The sequence below is a fragment of the Dendrobates tinctorius genome, unplaced genomic scaffold (genome assembly GCF_039654945.1).
Source record: "Dendrobates tinctorius isolate UK_male_01 unplaced genomic scaffold, ASM3965494v1 ptg000201l, whole genome shotgun sequence".
In the NCBI taxonomy this organism is placed as follows: Eukaryota; Metazoa; Chordata; class Amphibia; order Anura; family Dendrobatidae; genus Dendrobates; species Dendrobates tinctorius.
This window is the reverse complement of record NW_027361868.1, coordinates 4,394,430-4,418,098: the sequence shown is the minus strand read 5'-3', so window position 1 is coordinate 4,418,098 and position 23,669 is coordinate 4,394,430. Positions and strand designations below refer to the sequence as shown.

Here is a 23,669-nt window from a genome sequence, read left to right as displayed (position 1 = left end):
TATATGAACACACAGCGCACGCATTTAAGAACGTACGTGGACAAAATGCATCTATTAAACTGGATGAAAATACATTATGTATAGGGATAAAAATTCAGGAACTCTGACAATAGGCAAGTTCTTTTAGCAATGATGAATGAGCCACCTAAGGCATATCATTTAATTTCAATAAGGAAAATAAAAAAAATGTGAAACATCGAGGACTGGAAATGTTAAAAATAACTGTATTGTTAATAAGAATTATGACTCATTTTGTACTATTAAATTTGGTCTAGGTGGATTTGTGTGGCATTGCATTTTTTTTTATAAATATGCACAGGGCTTATTTGTATATGCCATACATATTTCTGACAGGTAATCTATTCTTAACGAGAATGACGAAGGCCTACAGGGCATCTCCGAGACTCGGTACATGGACCGTTCAATTGAATTTAATTTAGCCCAATTTTCTTATAAATTAAATTGTTTATTTTATGCCTCTCTGGTCAGAAGGTTGCAATGTTTCAATTACATTTGTTTGTGTTTTACTTTAAATTTTATAGTTCAAGAAAATTTTTTTAAATTTTTCTTATAGAACGCATAGTATTCAATGTGCCCTTGTTACTGCTGAATCCCCATGCATTGCCTTAAAAAAAAGAGCCAACTTTAGTGTGTGTGAGAGACATGGCCACTGATGTTCACCAGGTTCTTTTTTGTTTCTGCTCTCGTGCAAGATCCACCACTGTACTACCATAGAGTTTGGGGTCTAAACTCATCTTAGGATGTGTAACATCTAAATTATTATTTCTACTGGTTCTGAGTCTAAGGAGATGACATAACTTGAAATTTGTTGGACTCATTATGAAATCTCCAACAGGGCCCCCCAAAGATCATGGGTATTTAATAGCATCGGTCTTCTTCAATGGGTCAAAAGGAACATTTTGGGCTCTCATGAGCTCAAAGACCTGGTTGCGTCTGCAAAGCCCTGAACCTACTGCTGTTATATTCTTTTCAGAAGTCTAAATTTAGGGTCTAAGTCTTCAATCTGAATTAATTTTGGAAGCTTGAGTCTTGGGGTCTTGTTTCAATTTGGGACCTCTAGCCTGAATTCTTGCTGAGTGTCTTCCTAGTCTTTTTGGAGTCTTAGTTAATTCTGCATTTTTGAACCTGAGGTTTGAATGTATTTCTTTGGGTCCAAGTTTTCTGTCGGAATTCATTTTGGGGGTCTAAGTTCGAATTCATATTAGTGGGTCATTTAATTCTGTAGGGTTGGTCTTGTAGTTTGATTTTCCTTTGAGGAACTGAATTTGGGTTGCAAATTGATTTGGGCATCTAGTATGGTTTACAGTCTACTGTATATGCGTAGTATAATCACCGAGGGAAAGTAGCATGTGGTTGGCAGGAAATGTGCCCCTAGTGTTGGGTGCTTATAAAGGTATTTAGGCTCCTTCTATAGTTTCCTACTATTCTTTACCCCTTTAAACATTTACACTCTGCTCAACCGATACTGTGCATGGCTGACCAGCCCATTGATGTTCACCACTTCCATCGTTTGGCTAGGTCCTCTAGCAAGAATCACAGTTGGACCACCAAGGAGTTTGAGGTCTAAACTTATTTTGGAGGTCTGATATCTAAATTTATATTTCTATTGTCTCTAAGTTTGAGGTCTCAATTTAGTTTGGGGTTTGATTTTTGGATCTTTATTCATTTTGGAGGCCTAAGTCTTGAATCTGAATTAATTTTTCGAGGTCTGAGCCTTGGGTTCGAACTTTTGGATTCTGCGGTCTGATTTGGGCAACTGACATTAAACTGCTAAATAAGTTACTGCTATCGAACCTCCTAGATGCAATAGTTGATAATCATGGCATCTAAGGGTTTATACTGCTGTAATCACAGCTAGCTCCAATTACAGCAGTAAAACAGCCAGCACGGACCAGGTATGGAGCGGGCTCGGTGTTTAAGCCCATTCCATACTATCATAATATCTTCCAGACTTCTGCTGTACATATATGGCAGATGTTGGGAGATGTGGTAAGATGCCAGGCAGAGGACTGGGCTTTTCAGAAAAGTTCATGGACCTCATAGCTGCTATATAGCCGATATTAGTAGTACACCACCAATTTGGTTTCTGAGTTAATTCTTTAGGTCTGAATATTGGGACCAAATTTTCTTTTGGGGAATTTGAAGTGATTCAAGTGTACAATCTAGAAACATCTATATATAATCGTCATATCGTGTCTGTCTGTAACCGAAATCCCAGGCGCAGCTGTTTGTAACGGTAAGCTGCGTAATCAGCGGCAGGCGCAGTCGGGCGCAGCGCTCGATCGGGTGCAGGGCTCTGTAAAAAAAATAATTAAAATAAAAAAAGGTTATACTCACCTTCTGACGGCCCGCGATCTCCACTCCACACGCCCGGCCTCGCGGTCCCAGTAATGCATTGCGCCTTAGACGGGAGATGACGTCACTCTCGCGAGAGCGCGACGTCATCAGCGGTGTTTCGCGCAATGCATTACTGGGACTGCGAGGCCGGGCGTGTGGAGTGGAGATTGCAGGCCGTCGGAAGGTGAGTATATAACTATTTTTTATTTTAACAGAGACCATGCATACCAGGAAAGAAGGGCGAGGTGACCATGCTTACCAGCAAAGGTGGGTGAGGGGACCATGCATACCAGCAAAGGGGGTGAGGGGACCATGCACACTAGCAATGGGGGGTGAGGGAGAAAATGGATACCAGCAAAGGGGGGAGGGGGACCATGCATACCAGCAAAGAGGGGTGAGGGGACCATGCATACCAGGAAAGGGAGGTGAGGGGACCATGCATACCAGCAAAGGGGGGGTGAGGGGACCATGCATACCAGCAAAAGGGGGGGACCATACATAGCAGCAAATGGGGGGAGGGGGGCCATGCATACCAGCAAAGGGGGGTGAGGGTGACCATGTATACCAGGATAGGGGGTGAGGGTGACCATTCATACCAGGAAAGGGGGGTGAGGGGGACCATGCATACCAGGATTGGGGGGTGAGAAGACCATGCATATCAGGATTGGGGGGTGAGGGTGACCATGCATACCAGGATAGGGGGATGAGGGTGACCATGCATAAAAGGATAGGGGGGTGAGGGTGACCATGCATACCAGAAAAGGGGGGTGAGGGAACCATGCATACCATGAAAGGTGGGTGAGGGGACCATGCATACCACAAAAGGGGGGTGAGGGGACCATGCATACCACAAAAAGGGGGGTGAGGGGATCAAGTTTACCAGGATTGGGGGGTGAGAGGACCATGTATACCAGGATTGGGGGGGTGAGAGGACCATGCATACCAGGGTAGGGGGATGAGGTTGACCATGCATACCAGGATAGGGGGATGAGGTTGACCATGCATACCAGGATAGGGGGATGAGGTTGACCATGCATACCAGGAAAGGGGGGTGAGGGGGATCATGTATACCAGGAAAGGGAGGTGAGGAGACCATGCATACCAGGAAAGGGGGGTGAGGGGGACCATGCATACCAGGAAAGGGGGGTGAGGGGACCATGCTTACCAGGAAAGAGGGGTGAGAGGACCATGCATACCAGGATTGGGCAGTGAGAGGACCATGCATTCCAGGATTGGAGGGTGAGAGGACCATGCATATCAGGATTGGGGGGTGAGAGGACCATGCATGTCAGGATTGGGGGGTGAGGGGACCATGCATACCAGGATGGGGGGGAGGGGTACCATGCATATTAGGATTGGGGGTGAGAGGACCATGCATATCAGGATTAGGGGGTGCATTATTGCATTATTATTAAAACTTCATAAATAAACTACATACATATTCTAGAATACCAGATGCATTAGAATCGGGCCACCATCTTGTAATATAATAATCATTGAGGGAGTAGCATTTGGTTGGAGTACCGGCGGCAGTGGTGCCCACGCAACTTCCAACCCAGATAAAAATGGACACTGTTTGGTCAAGTGTTCATGTATTTTTAATGGGTAAAGGATAAAAAACAGCTTCCAAAAACCTATGGTGGTGACTTTTAGGATAAGGCATTCAATTTCAAAATGCCCGATACGGGAGAGTCAGTACACCCCCAAATACACAAGTTTCTCGAATGGTCCTGATATAATCAACGGGTTCAGCTGACCTTATATATTGTACATACAAGGTTCAATTTTTACCACATGTAAAAGAAAAAGTCTTACAATGACTAAATGATCACAATAATAGTGCATCACAGCGGATTTCTCTACATCAGCCCACAGAACATTAATTTAATTAATGAACAGCCTAAAACCTGCCGTTATCATATGTAGGAAACACAGCATTTTCCCCTATACATTACATTGTTATCAGGCAATTTAAATAATCTACCTCTATATTAGTTGCTTTATGCCGAAAATCACATAATATAAAAAAAAAAAATTCAATGTAATTTAAAAACGCTTAAACCAGTTATGTTTTTCCGCTTCCTACAAAGATATTTCGACAGGTATGCCCGCAGTCCTGCGCTCACTTTATCATAATATTCCCATACATCAACATTTCAAAATGTATTATATGCACAGTGTATTTCAGGCACTTGATAAATTTTGTCCTTATGTAGCCGTAGCACCCCTCAAATATTTTGAAAGTAATAAATTGCTATAATCAAATCTAATTTTTGAAAAATACCTGTGGGAGCCACAAACAAAAAAGAGCGTCTTGTAAAAGAACATGATAAATAACACAGGAGGCGGTAGTTTATTATAATCAGTTTGGCATTGAATTACAAAATTAAAATTATATAGCCCTTGATAAGTAACCCTGCCCATGTACACGATCAGTGGAATTATGTTGACTTATTTTGCATTTCATAAGAACAGTTCAAAGAAATATAATGGGGAAAGGGAAAGATTTATCACGGCGGACCCTGCAGAAAAAAAAAATGCAAAAAAAAAAAATCCATTTATTTTTGGTTTAATAAGAAAACTGGCATCAGAATGATTTGCTTAGAACTTATTAAGCCTAAAACAGTTTTGAAATGTGCTAATGTACCAAAAGGGACGTATATATAGAAATGAAATAAAATTCTTGTTGACAGCATTGGTGGGATCTCAGGCTGCAGGCATGGAAATACAGGAGAAAAATATAGGAAATGAAGGATTAAGACGTGTGTCCTTAATATATGTATATATATATATATATATATATATACATACACACACAGATATACAGCACATACAAACATATATGGACAATAGTATAGGGACACTTGTCTTAATCCTACATTTCAGGTTTTTCATTCAGTCCCATTGCCCCCAGTGTATAACATCCGTCCACATTGCCCCCCGATGTATGACATAACCATATTACCACCAGTGTATAACATCTAGCCCCATTGCTCCCAGATGTGTAGTAGTCGGCCCCATTGCCTCCGGTGTATAACGTCCGGTCCCATTGCCCCACGATGTTTAATATCCGGCCCCATTGCTCCCAAATGTGTAATATTCAGCCCCATTGCCTCTGGTGTATAACATCTGGTCTCATTGCCCCCGATGTTTAATATCCAGCCCCACTGCTCCCAGATGTGTAATATTCGGCTCCATTTCCCCTGGTGTATAATGTCTGGTCGAATGGCCCCCAGTGTATAACATCTGGCCACATTGCCTCCAGTGAATAATATCCAGCCACATTTACCCCCATTGTGTAACATCCGGCCCCATTACCCCCAATGTATAAGGTCCAGACCCATTGCCCCTGATGTATAACATCCGGCCTCTTGCCCCCCGCCATGTTGTCTGCCTTTACGAACATACCACACAATGGCTGGTGGTGCAGAGCTCACTGATACCAGCGCGGTCCTGTAATAGGAGCCACAAGTCCGTCATGACATTTCTTCCCTCCTCAATCTTCCTCCATCTTCTGTGAGTGATATTATTGACAAGTAGAAGAAACTGCAGCAACTCAGCCACAAAGTGGAGACCCCGTACCATTACAGAGCAGGAGGCCGAGTGCTGAGGAACATAGGGTAGATAAGTCACCACCGCTCTGCTAACTCCATAACTGCAGAGTTCAGACCTCCACTGGTATCAGCACAAACACAGCGCCCCCATCAGCAGCTTCATGGCTGAGAAGCTGCATGCAGCCTTACATCACCAAGCACAATGACGAGTGTCGGAAGGAGAGGTGTAAAGCAGCATCTACTGGAAACGTGTTCTGTGGAGTGATGGATCACTCTTCTCTATCTGGCAGACTAATGGACAATTGAGTTTTAAAGTAATTTCATGTATTTGTCTGTTTTTTTTTTAGTTTGCCACTTTGCTTTATTCATCACTTACAACTTTTTCGAAAAGTCACTACATTTTTCACAGTTCCATTCCAGTCCCACCATCCCCGGGTTGATTTGATGTGGGTCTTAAGATTTGCCTCTAATTTTGCAACATTTTAAAAATTCACTAATAAAAAGCATTTTTTTTAATTCTGCTCAAAATTAGTTCACCACATGCTACATTTTAAGAATTTGGCTAAAAAAAATAGTCTATGACTACAACAAGACAGAAAAAAAGAAAAGGGATATCAAAAAAGGCAAATAATGAATCAGGACATAAGTGCTTATTGGTAACTGGAAAAAGCCCCATTGCAGATCCATGGCACATCCACAGCAAATTCCCTGCAGAACCTCATAATCCCTGGTGATCGGTAGGACCCACGGAGATCTAATAATGGTCCACATTACTGCATCCATTTCTAGAGACTAGAATACTCTTTTAAGGTTATTATCGGTGTCTTTATATATCCAAACTGATGGGATACAGATGATGGGGAAGCCAAGGATGTAAGTAACGATTATATAGACAACTTTTGGCCAAAGTCAAAAGTCGGATAGGTGATAACTTGCAATATAGGGAAAAAATGTGAAGAACCTGGGAACTTTCACACTTTTAATTGTTAGAAGGACTTAAAATGGAAGTCCAAGAAGGAACATTGGAAATTTTCAACTACAAAAAAGAATCTCAGAGCAAACCTTCCACTGGTTTTGTTCTGTTCAGTTGTACTCACCAATAGCATGTGCTTTGCATTGGCACTGGCCTGTGTTTTGATGACATGAATGACTTCCATTGATTGTTCCCGAAGTGTTGCAGTGACATGGTTGGCAGCCGTCAGCTTTAGACTCTTGTAAATTGTAAAATCCATCTTTGCACTGATCACATCTCCTGCCCCCAACATTCACTTTACATCTACATTGACCTCCAAGCTGTAAGACAGAAATACGTATTATACAATAAGGTGAAAAAAAAGTGAAAAATAAAAATTCAGCATTTTGCAAAGCCTTAAACATTCATTAGTTTCTAAATAATTGATGGTACACTTTAATTTTTCCCTATTATGCCATTGTTCCTTACAAATGAAAGACTTAATTTAAACATTTTGGGGTTCATTAAAGAATTTGTAAGAGAGCCCCCTACCGGCCATAAATTAGGATGTGTGAATTAATACTCGGCAAATTTTCTGGACTAAAATTTATCATTTAAATCTGATATGCGTAAAATTCACATCAAATTTATGAACATTGGCATGTCAGAAAAATTTGAACAATTTTTATGCAAGTCACCAAAAATGCCCACAGCCATTTTACATATTGGAGAACATTGAATAAGCCAAGGAAGACTCAAATGACCTTGGGCCAGACGCATTTCCCCATAATGTCTTACAGCTAGCACATCACAAGGTATAACACAGTCAATCAGGAACGACTATGATAGCCTGTATAAAAGCAGAGGCAAGGAATGCAGTTGCAATTTTGTAGTTAATCTGGATAGCGAGAGGACATTTCCGCTCATAACTTAGCAATTGAGAGATAGAGAAAAAGTGATAAAACACTGAAGAAACTGCACAGATAGTGTGTGTGACCGCACAACAATAAAGAATGGTTAATGTCCATTTTCCCATAGACAATGTATGTCTGTGATTGCATTAAAGAACCTTAAAGGCATTGGAGAGAGTCCTAAGAGATGTCAGAGTGTTACATGTATATTTTCAGGGTATTTGGAGTACTTGTGAATTACCACAAATTGAACAATTTTGGAAGACCAACTCTGCAAAATCAAAATCAACTGATTGAGGGGGCTTCAATGCTAGTCCCCATCATTGTTTACCAGACACGACACCACAGTTTAACTAATGGATGTGCATGATACTGCAAATAAAAGCTTTTAAATGAATTGGAACATCGTGGTCCCTTCAATCAGCTGCCTAAAGTAAGATCCCATTGATTTTCGCTTCTAAATTGTAATTACATCCTTAAATACTGTAAATCAGTAATAAGGTTACCTTTAAAGTGGTTATCCGGGTATTTAATGTTTTTTTTGGCTATGGGTTTAAAAACTTACTGGCATGTTTGGCCCTGCGAAGATCTGCTCAGGCACTTGCGGCGTTTTGCCGGTTTCACTTGACCTCACATCAACAGGGCACTTTCACTTCCAGTCTTCTCCAGCAATATGTCATCACTATTGACATCATCGTGATTGATAGCTGGCTCCCCGCAGTTAGGCAGTGATGGCCCAATGACTGCTTTATGATCAGAAGAGTAAGAATCGCCAAATGTAGTGGTTCATGACCTCTGTGAGCTGAAAAAGATCATCACAGGGCAGAACAGGCAGATAGTTCACAACTACTTGCCGATAAGTTCTTAGCCTCATAGCCAAAAAAAGTCCTGGCGCTTCCAGTATGTGTAACAGTGGCCATGGCTGCTGCAACCCCAGATGGTGCCAGCTTCTCCCCTGCTTCCAACCAAGTCACCTGTCCAGACTGACTAACCTGGGCCTCTGACTTGATGGTGGTTGAGGAACCCTGCAATGAGGCCTTACCTGGGAGCCCTACCTCTCCTGAGACAGCCCCACCCTCAACTCAATTGCATGCTCCCCCTCCACAGCTGTCTGCCCCTTGTCTGTTCACTCCATGACAGCCTCATAGGACAACTGGTTCCAGCATGCTGGCCACACTCTATGGCATTATTAGAGCTTGCTTGATTGATCTCCTCCCACTCAAGGGGAGATGGGCACAGTACATCACCCATCCCCACATCCTCATCAGTAGGCATGTAAACATCAACAGGCATTGACATTATGTTGTTTTCTGGAGGATCAGGCCTTGGGGGTTCAGTGGTCACATACTTTGACACTAGCCACCCCATGTATGTCCGAAGCAAAACACTCACTCCCTGGAATATTCGAGTTTATCCCCACTTCCCGTGCCACAGTCCAAATACACCTTGAAGACGGGCAGCGCTGGTTTGACTCCTCCAATCCCGGAGACAGCAATGGTTGTCCCAGAGGATCCGACAGCTTCCCCCCTTCCGACCAAGTGGCTGCTGGGTCAAACAGTGGCCAGGAGACAGATCCCAGGGAACTGAGAGAAGATGTGGCAGTCTCATCTATTCTGGCCATGTCCAGTCAGGGGTTTGAGGCGCCATTGGAAACTGACAACAACCTTAAAGCTCTCAAGGAGCAGGTGGCACAACCTACCTCAGACTCAGACCTTGAGTGGGTAGTCTGGGACCAAGGATAGCTGTACCAGGTGATCTTCCAGCAGGGTTTACCAGGGACGTGGCCTAGGGACCGACAGTTTGCGATACTGTTCAGGAAGGAGTTGTGGATTGCACACGAGATTCCGATGGCCGGACATCTAGAGATCACTAAGACAAAACCAGGCTAGCCCAGTATTTCTACTGTCCAAAGATGGGTGCCGATGTGGTTGTCTACTGCCATTTGTGCGACACCTGTCAGAAGGTCAGGAAGGCGAGGCGGTGCCTCAAAGCCCCACTGGTAAATCTGTCCATTATTGAAGATCCTTTCAGGAGGCTGGCTGTGGATTTGGTTGTCTGGAAGCGGTAGCTTTGTTGTCCATTCGGTCCTACAAGGTGACCACTGCCTTAATGGAGATTTTCTCCCTATTGGGTTTTCCTTAGGATATGCTCACCGACTGGGGACCCAGTTCATGTCGCAGCTGAGGGAGTCCCTCTGTAAGCAGATACAGGTGAAACACCTGATGATCAGCCCGTACCACCCACAGACCAACAGCTGTGCGGACGGTTCAATGGCACCCTTAAGCAGATGCTTAAGATGGTCAACCCCCATGGGCATGACTGGGAGCGGTACCTCCCACATCTGCTATTTGCCTACCAGGAGGTTCCAAAGGTCTCAACGGGGTTCTTCCCCTTCAAGCTCGTGTATGGGCGATGTGTGCGGGGTCCCTTTCTCTGGTGAAAGAGGTCTGGGAAGGAGACTTAGCCACCCCTGGAGTGTCAGTTATTGAGTATGTTGTGTGCTTCGGTGATAAGAGGCAGACCTTAGCGAAGCTGGTGCAAGATGATATGACGCGAGCCCAGTCCGCTCAGAAGAAATGGTACAACTGGATTGCTTAGGAGATGACCTACCAGGTGGGTCAAAAGGTGTTGGTAATAGTCCTCATACACCAGGACAAGCTTCAGACGCCCTTCATCACCCTGGACCACTCCCAGGGAAGGTGGAAGGCCTTCCACGTGAACATGATGAAGGCACATCATGAGGGGGAGGTCTGCACCCTTTGCGGATGCAACCTGCTAGAAGAGTCAGTGGCAGAGACCCTCCTGGATATGCGTACCCAGGCTAGGGTGGGTGGGACCATCAAGGATGTGAATGTTTGCAACCAGCTCTTGTTGGACCAACAGTCTCAGCTGTGGGACACCCTACACCAATTTTGTAATTTGTTCAATAAAAAGCCAGGATTTACAGAATTGGACATCCATTATGTGGACACCGAGGGTCATCTTTCAATCTGGCACTCGGCTTATCGGTCTCCTGGCAAGTGCAACAACACATGCGCCAGGAGATTGATATTGATAAAATGCTGGAGCTGGAGGTCATCCAAACATCAAGTAGCGCTTGGGTCTCGCACATTGTCCTTGTCTCAAAGGAGGATCAGACAACCTGGTTCTGAGAGGATTACAGGGGCCTCAATGGTGTGCATCGATGACCTGCTCAATCAATTGACCAGGGCAAAGTACCAGACCATCATGGATCTGAATTGTGGATATTGGCAGATTCCCCTGATCTGTGAGCCACGGGAACGCTCTACCTTTATCACCTTATTTGGACAGTATGAGTCCACAGTGATGCCATTCGGCATGAAGAGTGTCCCTGCCATGGAAATGCTAAGGCCTCTTTCACACATCAGGTTTTCGCCGTCAGGCGCGATCCGGCGCTTTTGACAGAAACCGGATCCGGCGAAATGCAATGCCGGATCCGGTTTCCCCCCCATTGACTTGCATTTGCGCCGGATCGCGCCGGATGGCCATGCGTTTCATCCGGTTTTCGCCGGATCCGGCAATGTGTCGCAATGTGTCGCGATCCGGCGTCTGGAAAAAACGTCTACTGTAACGTTTTTTGTCTCCGGCGAAAAAGCCGGACACGCCGGATCCAGCGCGTCCGGCTTTTTCACACAATGAAAGCCTATGAGCGCCGCAATGCGCCGGATCCGTTTTTTTGGTCTGAGCATGCTCAGTAGCTCTGCCCACAAGACATATATAAAAGCAAGACAGTGGGACCCACAGCCACACCCAACATGCCACCCAAGACAGCAACCTGGCGCAGGAGAAGGCAGGAGACATCTGCAGCAGCACCATCAGCACCACCCCAATTGGAGCAGCATGCTGAACAACGGGAGGGGAGTCCAGCAGCAGATGAGAGACGGTAATTATCAAATCACCCATTCCTCCAAACTAGGGCTATTGAATATCAAGATATTCATTGGCCCTTTGTTTCTCTTTATTCAACAGCCGCCCAATAGATGCAGCAGCAGCAGCAGCAATGGTAGCAGCTGGAACACCACCCACAGGCATGGAGTGTGGCCACCAGGAAGACAGCACATCATCTTCTGGGAGCCCTCCCTCGCATCGTCAGCGTTTGACGGTAAGTTTTTATTTCCAAAATCCATCTTCTCTGTAATATATGTCTATTCATGGCCTTTTATTTCAAAACAGGAATCACAAGATGAAGAGGAGCTCCCAGAAGAAGAAGGAAGGGGTGGACAGACACCTGGAGTGGGCTCACAATTGGTAAGTTTTTTGCATCAAACGCAGAAACACAACATCACACTACACACAACACATAGAAAACAATGTTCTGCAGACCACACACAGCAAACAAATGCCTACATCCAAAGACATAACATTTTTTGTTTTCTTCTCTAGTCTTCCCAATCTGGTGCTTGGCCAAGAGGTCCTCGCAGTGCCTCCCAGGGTCGTCGGCGACAGCAACGCGGCGGTCACCAGCGTGTAAGTATAAATATTTTTGCTTTGTTTTTTTGCACTTTTTATTTCATTTCTTTTGTGGAGGCTAATTATGTTATTTTTGTCTTTTTCTTTAACAGCCTTCACAGCGTGCTCCCGACTCTGACGGTGAGGATGGAGGGATTGATGTGGACCGCCTCATCGATCTCGTCAGAGAAAGGGAGCCGCTCTGGAATATGGCTGACCGCCGCCACGCTGACCTGATCGTTACCCGACGACTCTGGGAGGAAATCTGTTCGCTCCTTGTGGGCCGCTGGGAGGACCTCGAAGCTCGGGCCCAGATTAAAGAGCGTAAGTATATACAGTACCGGTTGCTTGATGTAAACCAGTGTTTCCCGAACTCCAGTCCTCGTGGTCCCCACGGATCATGTGTTCAGGATTTCTATTTACTATGGAAATCCTGAAAACATGACCCCTGGGGACCATGAGGACTGGAGTTTGGGAAACACTGATGTTGTATACTAACCACTCCTTTCTCGTTTCAGGGAACAGAATTGTGAATCGGTGGCGGTCTGTGAGAGATCGTTTCAAGAAGGAGTTCAATAAAGAGATGCGGGCCCCGAGTGGATCTGGAGGACGCAGGAGCAAGTACAAGTACGCAGAAGCCCTGTCGTTCCTCCGGGAAACAATGGTCACCAGAAGGTAAATATTACACACCACATGTGAAAAAAAATGTTAGATGTAAAAATTTTTTTCAGCCAGGGCCATACCATGTCAGTGTTTTAATTGTTTTTTTTTCTCTTTATTCCATAGCACGGTGAGCAGCACTCGGGAGCCGGCACGATTGGACCCTTCTGAGGCGATCCCTGAGGAGTCCGGCACCGAGGGACACTTCGACCGCCCCGGTACATCTGCACCTTCCCAGCCTTCCAACACATTCGACCCATCTGTCCCATCCACCAGCACAGGAGCATCGTGGCCGCCTACATTACATGAAGCTGCTGGTGAGGAGATCGCTTTCCCTTTACCCCACCCTTCTGCCCCTGCCACCTCTAGTACACCTGCGGGTACTGGGCGGCAGCGGCAGAGGGGTCAGGAAAAGACTTATGCGCCAGAGTTCTTGCATCTGAATGCATCTTTCCAGAACTGTCTAAAAGTCTTGTCAGAGCAAATCTCCGCAGGCTATCAGCAGATCAACTCCAGCATTCTGGAGGTGAAGACACTTCTGCAAACCATGCATTCAGAAGCAAGATCTTCGCCAAACCACACCTTTTTCAGGTCTGTTGTGGAGCGCATGGAAACGCTCTCTCCTGCCCAGCAGATGCATGTAATGCATTCATGCCACGCTGCTCTCCAGCAAGTTACCTCCCAACCTCCTCCTCCTCCCACCACAGTAGTTCCTCCACCTGCACCCCCTCCAGCCACTTTCCATCCTCCCCCTCCTATTACATCTACACCCCCTCCAGCCACTTTCCATCCTCCCCCTCCTATTACATCTACACCCCCTCCAGCCACTTTCCATCCTCCCCCTCCTATTACATACCATCCACCTCCAGCCACTTTCCTTCCTCCCCCTCCTATTACATACCATCCACCTCCCCAGCACCATCCACCTCCCCAGCACCATCCACCTCCCCAGCACCATCCACCTCCCCAGCACCATCCACCTCCCCAGCACCAGCAACCTCCCCAGCACCAGCAACCTCACCAGTACCAGCAACCTCCACAGTACCTGCAAACTCCCCAGTACCAGCAACCTCCCCAGTACCAGACATCTCCCCACTTCCAGCAACCTGCCCCGTACCAGACATCTCCCCACTTCCAGCAACCTGCCCCGTACCAGACATCTCCCCACTTCCAGCAACCTGCCCCGTACCAGACATCTCCCCACTTCCAGCAACCTGCCCCGTACCAAACTCCTTCCCCATACAACTTGCCATCAACATCATCTGCTCCTACAGTCCCTGCCCAACCCTCCACTCCACCACCCACCACCTCTTCTGCTTCCCACATGTCCACCCATTCTGTAGTTTTTTCCACACCTTCACCTCTAACTGTTCCTTCCCCACCACGATCCCAGTCCTCTCTCCACACTCCCAGTGTCGAAGTGTCCCGCAGCCCCTACAGCAGTATTTCCACCACACACTACACAGAATTATAATGTGTGTATTTAAATAAAAATGACCAGTTTTATGGTTTCAGTTTTATAGTTTCAAAGTTTTATTAAACAAGTTTATTAAAATTTTAAAAAAGTTTACTAAAAAAAACATTTTTCAATAAAAGTTAAATTATTTTACACTGGTTGTCTGTCATTTCTTTCTGCGGCGAAAAAGGTTAAATACAGGGTATTTAAAAGGTGAAATGGTATTCAAAACTAGGTATATAACTGTGGGTAAATTTTAGCTTTTTGCCACAGTTGTGTTCCTGGTTGTGTTTGAAGCAAAGTATTTCACCTAAAAAGTTGTGTTTATTGTTGGTGATTTCCTAACAATGTACACAACTTTTGTTAAAAGGTGAAATACTTTGCATAAAACACAACCAGGTACACACCTGTGGCCTAAAGCTAAAAATAGAGACCATGACAAGATAGCCAACTTTGTTTGGCAAAGGTATATACTGTTGGTACAGAAGGTACACAAGTTTGGTTAGGGCACAAATCTTTCACACTCTGTCATCCTGCCAGTGTACTCTGCCTTGAGGTGACATAAAGTATAGTGCAAAATTGTCCCTCATTACTGAAACCGTCACAGAACTTCTAGTGGTAATGTCATGGTAATCTTGCAAGGTGGTTTCTTCAGAGGTGTCCTCAATGGAAATGGGTTCCTTGCAGATAACAAAATTGTGGAGTACCACGCACGCTTTGATCACCTCGTCCACAGTTTCTGTCTTGAGGTTGATCGCAGTCAATAGGACCCGCCATTTGGCTGTCAGAATACCAAAGGTACATTCAACCATTCTTCTTGCTCTTGTGAGGCGGTAATTAAAAATGCGTTTTGGTCTTGTCAATCCTCTGCTAGAGTACGATTTCAAAAGGTGTTCTGACAGCTGGAAGGCTTCATCCCCTACACAGACAAATGGCATAGGTGGACCAGATGTTTGCGGCAGCGGTCTAGGTGGTGGGAACTGGAAGGTGTTTCCATACAGTTTACGCCCCATGGCAGACAGTTTGAAAACTTGAGAGTCATTGGAGCGGCCATAGGCCCCAATATCAACCGCAATAAATTTGTATTCCACGTCAGCGATGGCCATGAGGACAATTGAAAAATATTTCTTGTAATTGAAATATTCCGATCCCGATCCAGCTGGCTTTACAATGCGGATATGTTTCCCGTCCACAGCGCCCAAGCAGTTTGGAAACTGACATATCTGTTGAAACTTGTCAGCAATTTCAATCCACCTCTCTGTTGTGGGCTCTGGTAAAAACTCTTCAGCTAAGGAGTCCCACAGTGCACGGCATGTGTACTTCACAATTCCAGATATGGTGGAAATCCCGAGTCTGTACTGGAAATGCAGTGACGAAAGGGATTCTCCAGTTGCAAGAAATCTGTGGGGAATTAAAAAACAATAAATTAGTTTTAAATCACAGCATTACATACCAAAACTGACCTATAACACTTGGAGATACAAATTACCACCAACAAGATTGCAGTGAAAGTGTGCTCTGATGCGATCATATCCAATAAATGTGGCTTACCTTAAAGTCACCATCAGACGCTCTGCGGGTGAAACAGAGAAGCGGCAATAGGTGTCCGCTTTTCTTATGAGGTGTGCAATGCGCTCCACCAAGTAATCAAAATTCTCCATTTTCATCCTAACATATCCAAAAAATGTATCCGGGTTTCGTCGAAGGTCCATGCATAGTGTAGAATAGACCCCACACGTCATTCTCTTGGCTGTGATGGGGTGGATCCACAAACGTCGTCTACGATGCCTGATGCACTGCTGTCTCGCTCTCTCCTTCTCCAGAACAATCACCCTCAAACGATTTGCCTCCGCTGTAAAATCCGCCAAATTCTTCAAAATATTTCCAATGACAACATCCATCTTCGCCAGTAACTTGCTCTTCTCTCCAACCTGCACTTTCTCCTCTACAACCTGTCAAAGAAGGGCTGTAGGAACATGCTATATATAGTTTTCCAGTAGCCAATCCCGTTCGGAAGGCCACAAGGGTCAATTTTAAAAACCGGATCCGGCGTAATCCGTCGAAAAACGGATAGAAAAACGGATGAACCGGATGAGACGGATCCGGTTTTGTCTGTCAAGAAAAAGACGGATCCGGCAGAAAACCGGATCCGTCACATCCGGTTTTACGAAACATTTGCCGGATCCGGCGTTCCGGCACGACGCCGGATCGCGCCTGACGCCGAAAACCTGATGTGTGAAAGTAGCCTTAGACAGCATTTTGCAGTTATTGCTGCACATGGGGGTCACACAGGATACTGAAAGCAAAGGTTCACATACTTTTGCCCCTCACAGGCATATGATATTGGATCATTTTACACAATATTTTTGACTCATATCTACTTTTAGAACTTGTATAGTTTTAGGCAAAATGTACGTATAAATGGGTCGCCCTCTCACACCCAGGGCAGCGGGGTACTCGGTACCGGGCCGGTGTCCGGGGAAGGTGTCACAGCAGTGGTGACCCGGTCCGTGGCCCTGGGCGCCCAATATCAATGGCGGTGATGTAGTTAATGGTAGAATAGTTCGTGACGCCACCCGTGGTGTTTGGCAAGTAAGGTGTTGAGCCAACACTGCATGCAGATCCGCTGGGCTGATGGTGTGGTGCAGCAGAGATGGTATAGCTCCCCACAGGTGGAGCTGTAGTCCCAGGGCAGTGTAGGTGCAATGGATGAGGAGAGGCGCAGAATGGTATAGATGTTGTTACCCAGGTGTAGCGGTGCTGGAATAACTGGAGGACACCAGAGTATGCGGTTCCAAAGCTTTACTCACTGTTTGCAGTTCACACAACTGCCTGCCTCCGTAATGTGTTCTCCAGGTCAGGGCTCCAGCCAACCTCCAGGCAGGATAGGATTCTCCCTTCCACACTCCACCAATATGTACCTTAGTGAACGACTCCTCCAATGCGCCTTTAGGTGCGAAGCACTCCAGTACTTAGTTACCCTGGAATGCCTCTCTCTAGGTGTTCCTAGTCTTTACTTGCATGACAGACAGCTGTAGCCTGCTTCGGGGTCTCCTCACTGCGTCCCGGCTCTCTATTCAGTTGCTGTTGTGTCCCAAGTCTATGATGGGAGCAAGACGTTAGCGGCTCACTACTCCTCCGGTGTCTGTTGCCGGACATAAAGATCCAATCAACCTCGGGGACCGGGCCCCGGCCTTTGCGCTCTCTGGACTGGAAGGGTTCTCTATCTTTCTTCAACCAGCTTCCCACCGTCCTTCTATTCTCCTTCGTTCTGATCTGTTCTATCTCTCTTATGGAAGGTTAGGTTATCAATCTTATCAGTCTCTTTCTCTGGTCTTTCTCGTGCCAGCAGCCCAGATCACTGGGACCTGCTGCAGCACGTCCTTCAGACACCCATCTTCTCTCGTCTCTCTCCTCTAACCAACTACCTACTAACTTTCACTCTTCCCACGCTTTTGTATCATCTCACTCCACCCACCTCCCAGCACATCTTGTGTTGCGAAGCAGGGTTCCACGAGGGGTGCTCTGCTAACCCCCAGCCTGAAGCTGTTAGGTGGCCCCACTGAACTATCCTGTGTGTGGAATGCAGGTGTGGAGTGTGGTCAAGATTTCCCACCCTACCTGGATGGTGGGGCACTACACCTTAGGAGAAGGTGCAGTACCTCTGTGGCGACTGAAGCCTCAGGGGCGCCACATAAATATGGAAAATCTTAAAAGAACACAAACTTTCAAGCATTACAATCTAATCTCTATATTCTATGTCTCATATTTATCTGTTTATCAAAGAAAAAATGAAATTAGAAGTCATCACCCTCTATAAACTGCAAACAAATGTATCAGGCTGTTTATGGGTTAAATAAATGTTTCATATACTGTTAAGGGGCCGATTCTTCCTTCTTATCTTAAATAATCCCTTTTTGAAGAATTAGATCCATTTAGAGAAAATTGACTGTTCCTGTGTCAATTCCGCCCTCAGCCTAGCGGGGTCTTTTCTCTATGTTCCTCTGGCTGGGAAATCACAGTCTTGTATCATAGAATCAGCTATTGATTTCTCTTTGCTTCCCCGTTTCCTTCTTTGCTTCTTCTCTGTCTATTTAGATGGTTTATGCCGCAGGCATTAACGCTTTTTTTTATGGTTAACTATTTGTGACCTGCTTATTCATATGAAGGTTAGCTGAGCATGTACCATGGATTCTTTGTGAAGATGAGAATCGGATAAATGCAACAGCAAAAGGCAAAAAGTACATCAGAAGAGATGCAAAAAGGAAAACTAATTATACAGTATCTCTAGTAATTGGAAACATTATCTAAAGTGCAGTTTTAGGCATTTAAAGTGAGTTTACGAAATTAATGTATGTGCACACGATGTCCTTTTCAAAGCCAAAAAAATGGCAAGGGCAGAGGCACAACAAAAGTGGCCGTAAAGCTGCTTTGTCCAGAAAAACCTTGGCTGGTCCACCAGTTTCTTAAAGACCCTTTGTACACTTACACTCAGAAGAATCATCTACGTTTGAGTGCCACACTCTACTATAGGCTATGTCTGGCATTGCAGCTTATAGACATTTTAGTGGTTGTTCAAGACTAAAAAAAAGGTTTATGCCATGGATACACCATCAATGTTTGATTATTGGGGTCAAAGCCTTGGTCTCTAGCAAAAATTCCTAACATATCGCTGCTAAGTCAAGCACTGAGCATCAAATATGTCTGTTCAGTTGTGCCCCATGTTGTATCTTAGGTCGGGGTCCAACATGCGAGAAACTCGCACGAGTCTCGCATGTCAGTACCCGGCACTGCCGCCAGCACTCGGACACGAGTGTGCGGCTACATGTATTTCTATGCAGCTGCACGCTCCTGTCCCGAGTGCTGGCAGCAGTGCCGGGTATTGACATGCGAGACTCGTGTGAGTTTCTCACATGTCTGACCCCGGCCTAAGTCCTATGTCTTTGATTGGTGTAACTCATGGGTTTTGGAATTCGCCCAAAAGGTGAAGGGCTGGCTCTCAATATTTTAGTAACGGAAAATGCCTTCAATTGTAAATGTGATTTCACTCAAGATACAAAAACAAACCTTTCTTGCTGCCCCCATTCATCATGATCCATTGTATAGAATAGTGGGTGATGAAAGGACATCGATGATGAAGCCAAGTAACCAAGTCAGCCTATGACGGCACAGCTCTGTCACTTTCCAACTGCAGTTACCCTGACTGCTCACAGTCTTTTCGTCAGACCCCTTTCATCAATTTTGTGAAATACTGTCCTTAGCTAGTCTAGCTCCAATGTCTCAATCGAAGTCACCCTGATAATTTTATTTTCCCATTCAAATATGGATTCACTTTGAAACTGATCCACCGAAAACTGATTGCTTGAATGCAGCTTCATGGTGCTTCTATAAAACACAGGTTTGCCCCCGGATAAAACTTCTAGTGGAAACTCACTTAATAAGACACATGATGGTGCATACCTCAATATTCTTCCCATTGAATCTGCGTGAGCCCATGACAAAATAACTCTATGCATCCGAGCATGGAGTCACATTATAACACAACCCGTCTTTTGGTGCTATACGTGGGCATAGCTGTAGATTGCAGTAGCAGATATTGCACCCAAGTCCCTAAGTACACCAGTGTCATGGTGCATGGTAGATGTTACAGAAATTCCATTGAGGACCAGGAACGTTGGACTTTGCTTCCTACACTGTATTATGGCTCTATATGACAAGGATCTATAATATTACTATGTATGAACCTTCCTGTTCTGACTTTTACTTTCTTCAGAAAGCTGAAAGTAGAAAATTATACCGGGAAATTATGCTATTCTTTTCGGCGAAATAACTTTAAAAACCCATCCCTTTAACACACTAATTAATTTTCATGACTGAAAACCTTACACCTTGTACAATTCCATCTCTCTCAGGTCAGATCTACAACCATTACTGTGAATGGCTTCTTTCTGAATCATCTAATTCATTGCAGCTCTTACACTTCTGACTTATTAATCCCATCTTTAATGCATCTTAATCACTTCCCTCAGCCTGAGTTGCTGCCGTTCGGTGCAGCTCTATTCAACATTTCTTTATTTGGTTCTATGTATGCATGTTAATTATCGCAGGCAAGCCAACAAGCATTACAGTTAATGTCAATGTCACTGTAAGACAGGGGTTTCCCACCATGGTTAGTAATGGCTTATTGCTGGGATATGTCATCTCTTACAGATCGGACTGGTGGGACCAATTATCAGAACAAAGCCTGGTTAAGAGCTATAAAAGTGAAAAACTTAAGGAATTGAGCAGGATTAGGAAAAAAGAGCATTTTTGGTACTCATGATGAAAGTTCTTTATTACAGCCTTAATTGGGGAACTTGGGAAGTCTGATGCCAATTGGAGGCTGACACTAAATGCATCTTAGTTGTCTACTCCCCAACAGGCTACACATGGCCTGCCTTCACCTTTGCCTTGGCCTGCCTTCACCTTCGCCTTGGCCTGCCTTCACCTTCTCCTTAGCGTGCCTTCACCTTCGCCTTGGCATGTCTTCGCGTTGGCTTGATACTCAGCTTTTCGGTTAGTACAAAAAGCATTAGGAGAAGAAAAACAAAGACTACCCCAACAAGGAAGGTAGCAGTGTACTCCAATGAAGTCTACGAGAAAGAGATTTTATGGTGAGTACCAAAAATCCTTTTTCCTTGGACTCTTCAATGGGGAACACAAAAAACATGATGACTAAAAGCAGTCCCAGGGGTGGGAAAACACATAATATTGCAGAAGGACGAATAGCAATCCCTGAGATTACCACCTGAGCATCTTATATTTTCAGTATTCTTCTGCCAAGACTTGCGTCCACCAAGGCAGGGGTATGAGGTCTCAAAAAATGTTGACTAAAAACTAAACTAAACTGAAAATCTTTGTGCTGGTATGACAGGTGTAGCTGGTTAGGGAGGAGCCCACTTTTTTCTTAAGATGTATTATTAATGTCAGCCTCCAGGTGGTAGCAGACTTCCTATGGTTTCTTGAAGCATATGTAAAATGTGATTGTTAGCCTTTCCTGCCCACAGTGCCACACGTGACCACATGATGGTTTGCGATAGTGCTGTTGAAACCCATTTACTTCAATGAAATGAAGAAACAACTCAAGCACCATTGATATTTTCTAATCTTAAAAACTCATTCAAGGAATTGTGGTCTCCTGGTCCTGCAGTTAACAGCCAATCAGGGTTGAAACAAGCACCAATGAAAAACACAAAAGGGGACTCGGAATGAGACGCCATTTACACACAAGGACTATTTGCAAAAGTCTTGACTGGGATAATCTTGCAACTGCTGGAAAAGGGCAGGGATTATGGAAACGCCCAACTAAAGGTGAGCGGTGTAGAAGTAGAAGTAGGCATGATTAGGTGAAAATCATGGATAGCACTTGTATGTGAAAAATGGATGTCTCAACGAGCCCTAAGCTAAAAGTGAAAATGAATAAGGAAAGTTACAGCTAGAATTGAGTAGATGATAAAATGTGAAAATTCACAAATGAACAATTTGACTGAATCGGGAAAAAGTCTGCATTACCAGACATCGGATGCGGACAAGAGTGTTCCTGTTTTTGGAAAGAGACCCCTTATTTTCGACAACCCATTTAATATTTTGTTATTCTCTAACAATAAACACCAAGTTTAGACTTCTCAGTAAATAACTTGCCAATTGCCATAATTACCTCTTCACAATTTTGGCTTTTGCTAGCAGTCCCGGTCTCATTGCAATCACACGGTTGGCATACGTCAACAGCAGATGGATCGGACTCGAATTTCCGGTAAAAGAAAATCCTGCAAACTTCACAGTTTTTTCCTAAAACGAGACCATGAGTGCATGTTTAATGCAGAAAAAGGAATTAAAATGATCTGCAGGAGCCAATAGAAGGACAATACTCCTTTGAGGGAGCGAGAATTTACTGAATGTCCATTTTACTGCCCCTTTTCTTTCTCTACCTGCCAATGTAGTGATCCGGAGCATATGAAACTATCAACCTGTTTCAAACGGTGTTTTACTTCATTTCACTTCCATCTGTTATACAACCCAAACTTGTGTCTCTGGAAAGAAATGTCACATTGGTGCAATTCTATAGTCCAAAATGTTACAGCAAAACAGACTAGGTCTTGCATGTCATTCAAATATTCATAAAATTAAAGAATAGTTTAAAAAATATATATAAAATAATTCATTAAAGAGTACCTATTGCTTGCCATAAATGTTTTTATCTTGTGTAAATGTCGCTGCTCTCCTTAACCCTTTCTCCCCGGGCCATTTTCCTTTTTTCATTTTCACTTTTTCCTCCCTTTCTGCCAAGAGCCATAGCTTTTTTATTTTTCTGTCGATGAGGGCCTGCTTTTTTTTGGGACGAGTTGTACTTTTGAATGACACCATTGATTCTACCACATAGTGTACTGGAAAACGGGGAAAAAAATTCTAAGTGCATTCAAATTGAAAAAAATAGTGCAATTTCACAATGGTTTTTTTTTGTTAATTTACCCTGTTCACTATATGGTAAAACTGATCTGTCAATATGATTATCCAGATCAGTATAAGTATGTAGATACCAAACATGCATTTTTTTTTTTTTATTTAAGTGTTGAACATTTTTCTCTAAATTTATAAGACAAAAAAATGCTTTTGTCGCCATTTTCCGAGACTCCTATTTGGGTCTAGTAAGTTTTATTAACTTCTTGTGTATAGTAACGGATGCCATATGGACGTAAAAAAATAAACATACTGTCACGTGCCCTGTCCTGAGTGACACGGCCAGCAGGCCGGTAACTGATACAACAGGACGCGGCACGTGTAATTTTCCTATGTGACGCAGCCCGCAGGCCGGTAACTAATACAATAAGACAAAGGGAATAGGGAAAACCTGGGTAACAATAACAATGGTGGCCCTGCGATAGGGAAACGGGGTAGTGGATACCTCCTGCACTCCCCTGAGTCAGTGTCTCTACACTCCTACCGTTCCCTAGGCCGGTTCCGCACCGGGCGCCGATCAGGATACCTGATACCCCTCGCTCGCCCTGCACCTAAACCCTCACTAGGGAATTGGTCGGTGCGGAAACTAATCCCACCACTGCACTAAACACACATAAGGAAAAGTGACAATACAGGGGAACATCACTTAGCTTTGCTCTGTTGCTTATGCTCCCAGCAACAGAGCCCACCACCTGCGTGCATCTTTTACTCCTACTGTGTCCAACATCTGGGTGCACTGTCCAGCAACGGAGTCAAGCACCTGAGTGCAGCTGTCCAGCAACAGGGTTCAGCACCTGAGTGCAGCTTCAGCC

The 23,669-nt window shown here is 44.6% G+C and overlaps 1 protein-coding gene across 1 annotated transcript in view; it reads right to left on the bottom strand.

Annotated features, from left to right (window-relative positions):
• The window catches only part of USH2A (usherin), a 994,545-nt gene that overhangs the window by 840,245 nt on the left and 130,631 nt on the right, over positions 1-23,669 (bottom strand). The window contains exons 10-11 of the mRNA XM_073553328.1: positions 22,058-22,188; positions 7,010-7,205 (exon numbers count right to left, since the gene is read on the bottom strand). Coding sequence (XP_073409429.1) covers positions 7,010-7,205; positions 22,058-22,188 — 327 coding nt within the window. The remainder of the gene's footprint in view (positions 1-7,009; positions 7,206-22,057; positions 22,189-23,669) is intronic.